Source organism: Balaenoptera borealis, assembly GCF_965194805.1.
Source record: "Balaenoptera borealis genome assembly, chromosome: 15".
NCBI lineage: Eukaryota > Metazoa > Chordata > Mammalia > Artiodactyla > Balaenopteridae > Balaenoptera > Balaenoptera borealis.
The window spans coordinates 56,343,992-56,356,818 of NC_138871.1; the positions used below are offsets into that span (position 1 = coordinate 56,343,992).

General features: G+C 48.4%; 1 protein-coding gene across 4 annotated transcripts in view; it reads left to right on the top strand.

Annotated features, from left to right (window-relative positions):
* Positions 1 to 12,827, top strand: part of THADA (THADA armadillo repeat containing) — a 319,657-nt gene that overhangs the window by 267,525 nt on the left and 39,305 nt on the right. For 3 of the 4 annotated variants that reach the window (XM_082357946.1, XM_082357947.1, XM_082357948.1), the window contains one exon: positions 3,214 to 3,345. In XM_082357946.1, coding sequence (XP_082214072.1) covers positions 3,214 to 3,345 — 132 coding nt within the window. Of the gene's footprint in view, positions 1 to 3,213; positions 3,346 to 4,607; positions 8,364 to 12,827 lie in introns of those variants that run through there. The other variant, XM_082357949.1, reaches the window with a different exon arrangement.

Sequence of the window (12,827 nt, forward strand, 5' to 3'; positions counted from 1 at the left end):
GTGGCACGCGGGCTCAGTAGTTGTGGCACACGGGCTTAGTTGCTCCGCGGCATGTGAGATCTTCCCGGACCAGGGCTCGAACCCATGTCCCCTGCATTGGCAGGCGGATTCTTAACCACTGCGCCACCAGGGAAGCCCCACCAACAGCCTCTTAATTGGCCTCTTTTCCTTCTGTCTTGTCCCCCAAGCCATTCTCCTTATGCTTCCAAAAGCCTCTGTGGTCTTTCTGAAATACAGATCTGATCATTTTCCTCCACTGCTTAAAGCCTTTGAGTGGGTGCCCATTGCCTTCAGGATAAAACCTAAATGCTCTTTAGCCTGGCTCAGAAGGCCCTTCCTCTTCTGTGCCCTGCCTGCTTCTCCCTCCTCACTGGCCACCACTCCCCATGCGTCATCAGCGGGGAGCAGTTCTCTAAACAAACTGCTGCTTGACTGACTCCTGTTTGTCTTTCAAGACTCAGCCTAACCATCACCTCTTCCAGGAAGCCTGTTGCAGTGACCTTGGTGAGAAATAAATGGGACAGAGTGAAGTGTGGCCTTGAGGAAGAAGAAAGGCCAGCCTCGAAAGCATTTAGGAAGTAGAATCAGCAGGACTTGGTGTTGAGGTTAATATAAAGGGAACATTCGAGGATGACTTCCAGGCTTCTGGCTTAAGGGACTAGGAAGACTGCTGGTTCCTTTCACTGAAAGTAGTTGTAAGTTTAAGGCATCTTTGGACTTCGCTGGCGGCCCAGTGGTTAGGACTCTGTGCTTGCACTGCAGGGGGCGCAGGTTCCATCCCTGGTCGGGGAAGATCCTGCATGCCGCGCAGCGTGGCCAAAAAATAAAATAAAAAAGTTTAAGGCATCTTTGGGAAGTAAAGGTAGAGATATTTTGAAATCAAATAGATGTACAGCTCCAACCATATTCTCTACATTCATGTCTCTTTCCTTACTGCCACCCCCTGTCCTTCAAGAGTAATAATTAGGAAAGAGCATCGTATCAATGGTGGTTGAGAAAACCAAGCTTTAGGAAACCCAAAGGAATTGAAAAACCATAGGGGTTTTTGTTTTAACTTAAAAATTTTTTTTTAAATTGTAGTGTTTTGTTTTAAGCATAGGGTTTAATAAAAGGAAAACTCAGGACCCAAAGCCACGTCTGAGTCCTGACCCTGCCCTCTCCTGCCATCTTACCCCCATATTAACCATGCTGGGATTCTCTTCCATCCATTACGGGAATTCTGTTTTTGTTCTCCTCTTCCATGCCCAGCCCTGGAGAATAAATCATGGTCCCTGCATCCAGGGAGCTTTCAGTGTAGTTGTGGAGAAAAGGTTTACAGAATAAAGAAAAGAACTGCGTTTTCAGATGGTGAGATTCAAATTTTAAGTGTTATTGGAGTTCAGACCAATCAAGTGTCTCATGTCTCTGGATCTCTCTGAGAAACAGTTGTCTTTGGTATCTTCATAAATCTTTCTTCTAAGTCAGCGGTCCCCAACCTTTTTGGCACCAGGGACTGGTTTCGTGGAAGACAGTTTTTCCACGGACGGGGGCGGGGTGGGGAGAGGGTTGAGGTGGTAATGCGAGCAGTGGGGCGGGGATGGGGAGCGGCTGATGAAGCTTCGCTTGCTCACCTCCTGCTGTGCAGCCCGATTCCTAACAGGCCCCAGACCCGGGGGTTGGGGACCCCCTGTTCTAAGTGACTTTTAGGCATTTTTTCTACACCCAAAGGGGGACTGAAAGGGGACCTGCTACAATTTTGCTTTAATCGTTGGACCCAGAGGAATAAGAGCAGAAGTTTAGAAACTTTGATGACACTTCTCAGGGAGGGTAATATCATTTTGCAGAACATTTTCTGGGTGACTTTGGCTGCTCTAACCCTGGTTCGTAGCAGGAAAATGTGTGTGGAATAGTGTGGAATTTCTGAGTGAAACTGAGTCCTGGGCAAAAGCCATTGGTTCATCATGAATTGCTGGAGCTGCTCAGGGCATCACAGGCAATGAGGAAGGAGGTCGGTAGTGGCTGGCAGCCTGCAAGAACATGAAAAACAGGCACAGAACTGAGAGGCAAAGGACATAAAGTGCATGGGGACAAGTCCAGGGCAGACCGAAGTCATTTAAGGAGAAAGAAAAATTGAAATGGACTAAAGAGGGAAGATTGAGGACCTTAGCGGTATAAGAAAATGTTAAGAAAGGGAAATTTGAAACCCTAGAGAACAATTAGAATGGATAGATTCTGAAAGACTGAGTAAAATTTAAAGCCAGATTCATAACAGACAGGAGAGCGCAAACCCCAGAGGGAGCCATTGCTGCTCTCAGTATGACTAGAGCATTGGTGGCCCTGATATTGGGCTCTCTGTGGACAGATGAGGGAGAGGGTGAGCTAAGAGAGCTCTCAGGGCAGGGTTGGTTCCCCACTGAACGTCAAGGGATGATGAGTGGTGGTCTTCCGCGGCGACCCACCCCACCTGGACAGTATGTGTCCCTCCTTTGAGGCCCTGCCCCCTCTCCCCTCCCTCACGCAGTCCGCCTCCCGTTACACCAGTCCCCTGGGACCTTTCCCTGTGGTGAGTCACAGCCACGTGTTTCCAGCCCTGCCTTCTCCTTACCTTGTGTTCTCCACTTGATGTCCCTTTTGGTTGCTCAGGGGCAGACACTGTCTGTTCCTGGTCTCTGGTCCCCAGCAGCACGATGCACAGGGACTTGATAGGGTCCCTGCCCAGGGGCAGTGGCGGTCAGGTCGTGGGCCCCGCGTAGACGTGGCACAGGCTGGTGCCTTTATCATGGTTCTTTGCTTTTTTTCAGTTCTTGCCCCCCAAAGCATAATCTTGATTGAAACTTTGCTTTCAGAATTTATAAGCTGAAACAGTCACTCAAATTAACACTGGGCTAGTTTCCCCAAAGCACTCTTGATGCATAAAGTTTCATTCTGAGAAGCGTGAGTCACTGACTAAGGCCCGTTGACAGCTGGGCCTTAACCAGCCACGGCCGTACCTTCTAGGGAGCCTTGCCTGGGGCTGGTTGCCTCCAGAAGTGTTTCCTATTCAAAAGGGCATTTTCAGACCTGTCCCCTTAGGGTCCTCTCTCTTCTGGCATTTATCTGACTCTCAAGTCTCCCTTCCTTGCAGTACCCACAAAAAAGGAGTAACTTGCTCATTCAATACTGGATTTGAAGCAGTATTTGTACCTGCTTATAAGTTGCATCCTAGGTAATTTGAATCCTTTTTGGCCTTCTTAGGACTGCAAGATACGCTTGCTCTCTGGAAATGTGTCCTCACCCTCCTGCAGAGTGAGGAGCAAGTAATCCGAGATGCAGCCACAGAAACCGTGATGACTGCCATGTCACAGGAAAACACTTGCCAGTCAACAGGTACCTCATTCTTATCTTTCTTCGATGCCTCATTGCTCTTGGACAGGGGTTGGCGCACTTTCTGTAAAGGGCCAGAGAGTGAATATTTTAGGCTTTGTTGGCCATTCAGTCTCTGTCTCAACTCTGCCATTTTAGTGGGAAAGTAGCCATAAACAATAGGAAAACAAGTGTACGTGACTGTGTTCCAATAAAGCTTTATTTACAAAAACAGGTGGCTTCCCAGATTTGATCTGCTAACCACAGTTCGCTGACCCCTGCTCTAGGACATCATAGAGAAAAATTGCTTTCAGAGGTAGAAATGTAGTAAACAGTGCCTTTTGTTAGTTACATTGACATCCTTTTTAAATAAGGCCAAGTCTGGATTTTCTGTGTGGTTACATAATCCAGAGATCTAGATCCATGATTTTGCTCCTCTGTGCATTTCTACACGTAAAAGAAACAGATGAGTGTAAGTCAAGTTGCTCCTCTTTGTGCCTTGGCTCCTCATTTGGTGGTGACGTTAACCCAGGGGGCAGGAGGGGAGTGGAAAGAGGAGCAGCCTAGATGGGTAGTTCTGAGCTCATAGCCACTCAGTTCATAGTATGAGCTGTTAGAGCCCTGGGCCCTAGTTACCTGTATGCAATGGCAAATGCTGTGGAAGCAAAAGGGAACTCCAGGCTGCAGATGGAAAACGGGCTGCTGGGTGGAAGGGATGGGGCTAGGTGGAGTAGAAGCCAGGTCACACCTCTGGGCGAATGGCTGTCTGGGAGGGTGGCCACTCTGGTGGACTTGGATTCCATGCACTTGGGGCTAGGTGTCAGGAAAGATCTCTGGGTCAGCCATCCCAAAGAGAAGTAAGAACACCATTTTGAGACAGGTAGTCACAGGCTGAGCAAAGAAGTTTACCTTAATGGACAGCAGAATGGGAGGGGAAATAGCCATACAGTGTCGGTAACTGATTCGGGCCCCTCATTCCCATGGGTAGGGTTGTGGTCCCTGGAAGCTTCTCCTGCAATGTGCGAACATCCCCCTACCTGAGTCCTCCGTTGTAATGGTCTGGGCGCTTTTCTCTACATGTACGGAAGGAGCTGGTGTCTTAATAATCTCCCAGTGATACTACTCCAGGGCACATTTAGCCAGGATCAGCTTGTCCTCTCAGTGGGAAAACATTCACATCGGTGCTGCGAGTGCTGTACTAGCAGCCTTCTCCCCATCCCTGTCCTCATACCTAAAATTCTGCCATTAATGATTCATTCCTTTTTCCAATTGTGCATTTTCCTTAGAAGGACACACGGAGCACCGAGCAAGTGCTCAGTAAGCATCTGGTGGAACGTAACACTCACTAGACTTCTATAGGACCCTCTCACCAAAGATGGGAAAGATCATTTCATGGTGGAATTCATAAGTGGACTTCTTCCCTCCTAATCTTTAGAGTTTTTGCCCTGCTACTTTTATTTCTTTCAGAATTTTTCCAAGTTCATTTATAGTAAAACTATATTACCGTGTTCTCCCTCCTTCAGGTTTGAATTTTTTCTCAAGAAATAGAAATCAGTAATTATATTTTGAGTGCCTTTTGCGTGTGAAATTCCATGTGTGAAAGCCTCTGAGGGAGTAAGTAACGTAAAAGCCTACTTGTCTATCTTTGTATTTCCTATCTTGGTCCATAAAAGAGAATCTGAGGTGTGAAAAGACAAGAATTCTGTAACAGCTAAACGTAGTATGTTACCCTGGACCAGATCCTGTACTGGAGGGGTGAAAAGCCATACAGGAAATTATTAGAATAGCTGACAATATTGAAATATTGTCTGTAGATTAAAATCAATATTAAATTTCATGAATTTGATAACCATACTATGGTTTTGTAAGAGAATATTTTTATTCTTAGGAAATACACAACTGAAATATTAAGGTGGAAAAGGACACAACGCCTGTGACTTACTCTCAGATGGTTCAGAAAAAAATAACACTATGTGTGGATATAAATAGTAAACACAGATAGGTAGTTGCTGTACTTGCATCTTTTCCATGTTTAAAATTATTTCAAAATAAAATGTTTTTTAAAAATCCCAAGTCCACAACTAGAAAAGACGTAACACAGTATATATTGATAGACCATCTGGCTGGTTTATCAACTATTCCACCCCCCCAGGGTGACTCCTTTCTCCTAAATTATATGAAAACATCCTGCCCGCCCCCCACCTTTTTTTTTTTTAAACTCATTTTGAGTGAATTTTTGCATCCAGAAAATCAAACCCAAGCCGGATACCTCCCATTCAGAGATCTCAGCAGCATGACGTCGCTGTGTGAGGACACTCATTCAGCATGTCCCCGTGTGTTCTCTGTTCTGCCTGATAGCAGTGCTTAAACAGAATCTCTGTAATGCAGCGTGATTTTCTTAGGCAAAAAATGCACATCTTTCTGCTTTAGACTGAAAAGTAACTGAGGATTGAGTATCACCCCCTGATTTTTCACTTTAGTCAGAAGTTTAGCCAGCTGATTCATTAGAACAATATTGTCTTGTTTTGACATCCCTCAAGGATACCAAGCAGCTGATTAAGTTTTCACATTCCTTCAGCACACAGGCGTTTTGTAGCATACCCTGCTAATGGTTTGCTCTTTGGTGTTCCAAAGTCCATTATTACTACTGAGTCTTGAATACCTTGAAAATACATGTCATTTCATTAATTTTGTCCTCAATTCAGTGGTTTAAAAAGTGCCACAGTAAAATAATAATATTAAATTATGTTAATATTTAATGTCTTCTTTTTTTTTTTTTTTAAAGATTTATTGATTGATTGCTGTGTTGGGTCTTCGTTTCTGTGCTAGGGCTTTCTGTAGTTGCAGCAAGCGGGGGCCACTCTTCATCGTGGTGCGCAGGCCTCTTACTATTGTGGCCTCTCTTGTTGCGGAGCACAGGCTCCAGATGCGCAGGCTCAGTAGTTGTGGCTCACGGGCCTAGCTGCTCCACGGCATGTGGGATCTTCCCAGACCAGGGCGCGAACCCGTGTCCCCTGCATTAGCAGGCAGATTCCCAACCACTTCACCACCAGGGAAGCCCTTAATGTCTTCTTTGAGAAGACTAAATATTGTTAAATTAATTCTTACTTCTCCTCCTAAGAAAGAAAGAAATCATGAGGAGTCCTTGCCTCTGAGGTCTCATCCTTAAATGAGGGCTGGACGGGGAAGAAGGAGCTTTGTGCTCATACTGACAGCCTGCTGGGGACGTGGAGAAGATGGAGGTGCATTTTGATTGTGGGGTCTAGGGAGGTTCCTGAGAGTGGAGCTGGCCCAAAGGAAGGGATAAGTGGCACACAAATGAGAGCATTTCAACACGGAAGGAAAAGCCGGAGCCAAACCTGGAGTTGGGGGCAACTTGGGAGCTGATTGGGGAGCAGCAAGTGGACTTGTGTGGCCAGAACATAGGCTGAGGCCAGGGGAGTGGAGCAGGAGGCAAAGCTAGAAAGGCGGGAGTGGCCACGTTTGGGATGGCTTTGAATGCCAAGCCAAGGACCTCCTCTTATAGGTGAAGGGAGGCTGGAGAGGGTTTCAGACAGAGGAGTAATGTTGCCAGGAACGTGGGTTTGAGGAGCTCTTTCTGGCAGCCGTGCATGAGATGGATCAGGGCTGGGGGTGAGCCAGTGGGGGTGAGTCAGGAGATCAACTGGGAGCTGGTAGCAAGAGTCCTCATGAGGCGCCATCAGTGGTGATGGGGTGGAGAGAGCATGGGGTAGACTCAAGAGGATTTGGGGGCTGTGCTTGTAGGCGGTGGGAGAGAAGGGAAAGCAGAGATGACCTCAAGGTTTCAAACCTGTGAGGTATCTAGGGGAAACACCTCGACCTGCCTCTGGCACTGACATAGCAGTTGGGCTATCGTGTTCCAGGAAGTGAAACTTCCTGGAATTGGGAAAGGCACTTAGAGGCCACAAGTCACTGTGATCTGGGACAGAATATTCCTTAGGCCTTGGAGAGCTCAGCAATGGAAACTGAGAGGGCAAAGGGGGAGCTTTATCTGCTGGAGGAACAGAGTGCGCTGTCCGGCTCTGTCCTGCCCTCTCCAGCACACGGCGCAGTGCCCCTGGGAGCCCCCGGCAAGCCGTCACAGGGCAGCTGCTGGTGCTGGTAGCTCTGGCTAGAAACCATGGAAGGGGCAAGCATGAAACCAGTCGCTGTGCACACGGCTGGCCTTAGGTGGAGATTTGTGATGTGAATTAGTTAATGATCCTGGAAGGTCCAGAGGAAATAACTCAGTGTTTAGATCGCCCTTGTGAGGATGGATTTGTTGTTCACCTTCTTGCCTGCCGAGTTCTTCTGCTGTCCTGCATGTGCGCCACCCAACATGGTCACCTGGGAGGTGGAACTCATAGGCTATTAACAACCCTCTGAGCACCCCTGAGGCCCCTTCAGCTTTAGATGGGAGGAAGCCCCAGCAGCAGGACCCTCCCTGCCCCTGCCCTCCCCTCTGTGCCAGTCACAGCACGCTAAGAGGGACAGAAGAAATGGCACATCTAGGGCTCAAGAGGAGGGGATTGAAGTTCACAGCCAGGAAGAGACGGTGTACGGGCAGGACTCCAGGTGGGGCTCCACCTCTCTCCTGCCCCTGCTGTGACTTGACTTCAAGCCTTGAAATGCTCTGGAAAGAGCTCTCATTTCAAGAGCAGGAGACACTCAAGGCCGTAGCTCGGCCGCTCCCACTTCCCCGGGCTCTCCCACTTCTGCCTGAGCAGCTCGCTCACATCTGTCTTATAGACTCATATATCAGGATTTCACATCAGAGCTCATTTGAACAAGGGCTTCCGTGTGAGGGAAAAAACCAACCTGGACACTATTTAAATTTAAATCACTAGCTTTGTGTGATTCTCCAGTGAGGCAGACAGAGTTCTGGGTGGAAGCAACAGGAGAGGCCCCTGTGAAGGTACGAATTTTAACAGCCTGTTTAGGAGGAGGAGAGGATGAAAAAGCACCTTTAAAAAAAGCAACCCACCCAAAGGTCTAGAAGATGGACAGAATTCAGCAATTTGGGGTTATTCTGTAGCCTTTTTTTTTTTAAATTGTATTCAAGTATAGTTGATTTATAATGTGCTAATTTCTGCTGCACAGCAAAATGATTATCGAGTAATACATACATATATTCTTTTCCATTATGGTTTATCACAGGATACTGAATATCGTTCCCTGTGCTGTACAGTAGGACCTTGTTGTTTATCCATCCTATATATAATAGTTGGCATCTGCATAGCCTCTCTTTTATGTAGAACCCTTTGTCTCTGTTACAGGGTCTCTGTTGGGTCTAACTCGATAGGCTAGTGTCAGACTTGAGGACTCCAGAGTAAGAGGATGGAAGGCTCTGACATGAGGGGTCCCGCAGAGATGGCTCAATCTGGAGGCCCTCGGGCGGAACCCTGCGTGCTCACCTTTCGGAGCTGGGGGCTCTCTGAGCAGGAGGAGATGGGTGGGAGGGGCTGCTGGCAGGCAGGGGGCTGTTAGCCTTCTGAAGCCCCTTCCTCTGGCACCGCACCCTCTCCAGCTCGGGATCTCCCTCCCTCCCTCCTCTTCCAGCTTCATCCAGCATTTGCTGCCTGATTCAGGAGGCCTCCTCCCTTTCCCCGTTTCCGTTTATGAGATTCAAAGAAAGTTTCTAATACCCAACAGTCACTTTAGTTGTTGCAGGATAAGAAAGAGAAGCCAGTTAACAAGGAATTTTAAGGGGGGCCCAGACCTCAAATCACTGTCAGTGTTTAGGTTCAAGAAGGATGACTTCTTGGTAGAAACTTTTTTTATTTAGCTATAATTGACATAAAAGGTAGAAACTTTCTAATGAAGAGAATGTAAAAGACTTTTAAGAAAGAAAGACAGATACAGCAGGGGAGAGAGAAGCGAGCGCACATGTCCTCACACGTGTGAGCGATGGGTGGTTCTTTTCCTTGGAGTACTGGCTCCAGGGAATTCCGATCCCTCCCTCCCACCACGCCCACCCCACCACAAAAAAATCATAAAACTTCTGCTCATTCTGCCAGATATAAATGTTCAGTGGTGACACATTAAATCCCACCTTCTCTACGATGGCCCCACCCTCCAGGATCTCTCGTTTTTCTGAACCCCTGCAGCATTTGGTTATAAATAGCCCTTGATTTTCTACTCTTTTATTATTTTCTCCTTCATATACTTTATTTAGTTTTATCTTCCCAACTATCCTGTGAGCTTAGAGACTGTCTTCTATTAGGTACACAGTAGGTGCTCAGTGGGCATTGATGGGCTGATCTTCCACCACTGTAGGCCGCTTAACAGTCAGTAATAGTCTGTCAGTCCCGAGTTCCCCAAGGAGATTAGAGTGCCCTTTGAAACAACAAAGCTCCAAAACAGGCAGACTGACCCTCCCTGCTAGAACTGGCCCAGGGGGCCGTGGTGTTCCTTGATTCAGACAAACTGGAAAGACCGTCCTTCTGAGCGACTCACTGTATGGGGCTTGTGGGATAAGAGTTGGTAGCCCTGCCGCACTATTTGGTCCTCCCTCACTCATACCACTCAGGTCTGCGTCTCAGACTGCAGGGCCAGAGAGCCAGCCCGGGGCTGTGGGCCGCGGCCCTGGGGTAACCAGGAGACACTGCAGGAGCCTCCATGCTCTGCACCAGGACCCACAGAGACTCTGGAATAGTGACGGAGCTTAGCAGGGAGGCGGAAGAGGGGAAGCAGGAGCAAAATGTAGCAAAATTCAGACTAGAGGTTAGAGAACAGGGCAGGAGGCAGGTGGCATTGTGGGGCTAAGTGGAAACAGTCATATAACGGGGCAAGGTGAGGAAGAAGAGAGCAGATGCCTGGTCAATTTCCCCCCAGATGTATTCCTCCCTCTGCCACACACCCCCCCACCCCTCACAGACACACACCCCGTCATCACCACACAGAGCCCGAGGGACAGCATGAGAGTGTGAACACAGCTCCCACGCTCCAGCCCAAGCAGGGAGGGAGGTCGGGTCACTGTGACATTACACAGCGGCCCGGCGGTGACCGCCCCATCAGCAAAGCCCCAGGCCTGTGGGCTTCATGCTGAGTTGCAGATGGTTGCATCCCCGGAAGCTCCAGAGCTGCCCACCGAGTCCTCCTGCTGCACCAGCCACGTGCCCAGCGGAAGGCACTGCGCTTTTCCCAGTTCCTGCGAGTTCACACGGTCAGGTCCTCCAGGTCTGGCCTCACTCCTCCCTCTGCCTTCCAAGAGCTTCTTTCCTAATCTGCTCAGATACACTGTCTCCAAGGTGTCTTTTCTGTTCCGAGGTACCAGAGCCTGGCCCCAGCCTCCATTTTAGACGGCCTTTAAGCTCCGTGAGTGTAATCTCATGGGCATGTACCAAGTACCTTTTTCTGGAGAAGAGTGACCACCACACTAGAATTCCCATCATAACTGCCTCCAAGCCTGACCTAAATGCTCCTGGGGACAAGCTAAACTTACTTGCCTCTCTCATTTCTTTGTGCCTATTTTTAAATTCTAAATTGTTTTCTCACTCCTCCTCTTACTCTTACCTAGATAAACCACAGGTTTTTCTTTTACTACTTAAGTATGAGGCAAAAAGTGGTGACATCACGCATATTCATTCATTCATTCATTCAACAGGTATTTACAGAGTGTCTGTCCACAAGGCTTATTTCATGTGCTAGTTCAGGCCACCAGCATCTCTCACCTGGACTTCTGCGAACACCTCCAGCCTGCTCTTCCTGCCTCTGCTCTGGTCTGCCTGCAGTCCAGTCCCTGTAGCTGTTGAAGGGCCTTTCTTAGGGAACAGATCTGACGATGTTGCTCTCCTCCTCGGACCTCTCCCTTGGCTTCCCTTCTTTCTCAGAGTAAAACTCAACTCCTGAAGTAACAGATAAGGCCCTCCTGACCTTACCCCTACCTCTCTCTCCAGCCTCAGCCCCTGCTACGCCCTCTCCCTCTCTCTCGGCTCCAGCACTCCAGCCTTTTTTGGGGTCCTCCAGCTCACCAAGCCTCAGGGTCTTTGCACTAGCTGGGCCTGCTGCTTGGAATGGTCTCCCCTGGTCCCACACAGCTGCCTCCTTGTCATTTCAAATCTCAGCTTCAGTGTCATGTCCACAGAAACGACTTGACCACCCAGTTTACAGTAGCTGCTCGTTTACTATTACTTCACCCTGCTGGTTTCATTCTCTGCATAGCCCTTTGACTATCTTATTATTTTACTGTTTATTTAATTCGTTGTTTGTCTCCCTCCACCGGAATAAAAATTCCAGGAATGTAGGACTTTTGTCTGCTTTGCTTGTTACTGTATTCCCAGAACCTGGTACATAATAGATGCTCAACAGAAATCACTACTGGATGATCAACAGAATGAAGGAATGGGGGAACGTATCAATCACAGTAGTTAAACCCAATAGAGATTAGTGTTTTTAGAAAGACCGAAGGCAGAAGAGGTGGAGCTGTGTGGATTCTCTGCTGTGAAATTGCCCAGAGGTGGTGGATCCTTGTTAGGGCAGGTTAAATCAGCTCCCTTAGGCCCACCGCTTCCAAGAGACCCTAATTCAACCAGGAGCTGATTGAGCATCTACTCAGGCGAGGCCGCAATGGTGGGTCCTAGACTAACTCCCCCTCTCCCTTCTGTTCCTTCCTGTCACTGCTGGATGGAATTTCTTGAGCAAGGGTTTCATCCATGGGGGCCCCTGGGTCTAGCGTGGGGCTGGCCTTGGGAAGTGCCCAGCCGGGGAAAACCTTTCAGTTGTTCATCATGCCCTGGTCAGGGGGCTGGGACCAGTGCCGAATGAGTCCAGCTGGAAGGCAAAGGTTGGTGGCTGCAACTCTGAGAATGGGGGCCCCTTCCTCCTGGGGCCCTTGCCTCGCTGTCTCTTCCCCACTCTGTGTAGGCCGGGGCTGGGAAGGGAGAAGGAGAACATTTCCCTCTGGAGGCTCCTGCTTCATTTTACCTCTTTTGATCCTCACAGCCACTCTATGAGATATTTTACTGTCTTCTCCATTTTAAATATGGATAACCTGGAATTCAGAGAATTGTTGTCATTTTTGTTTGGTTGTTTGGTTTGGTTTGGTTTGGTTTGGTTTTAGGCTGCACCGTGCGGTATGTGGGATCTTAGTTCCCCGACCAGGGATCGAACCCGTGCCCCCTGCATTGGGAATGCAGAGTCTTCACCCCTGGACCGCCAGGGAAGTCCCCTGAAATTCAGAGAGTTGAAGTAGCAGACCCCAGGTCTTGTGGGAGATGAGTGTCAAGCTGGAATTGGAGCTCAGGTTCCTGTGGTGACAAAGGCTTTGCACTTTCAACGCCTCTTCTAAGACGGGAAAAGGAGTCCAAACCCAGCCTCTACGTTTGGAACCTAAGAGTTAATAGAAGGGGGACATTGAGGGTCTTCTAAACTCTGCTGTGTTTAAAAAGAAGACACTGAAATCATAACCCATGAAAATGGATTGGAGACCCAAGAGTTCAGATACACAGAACTTGTCCTGAAGAAGGGAATAGAAGTTGCCATGGCTGGGGCAGTTGCAGCCAGAA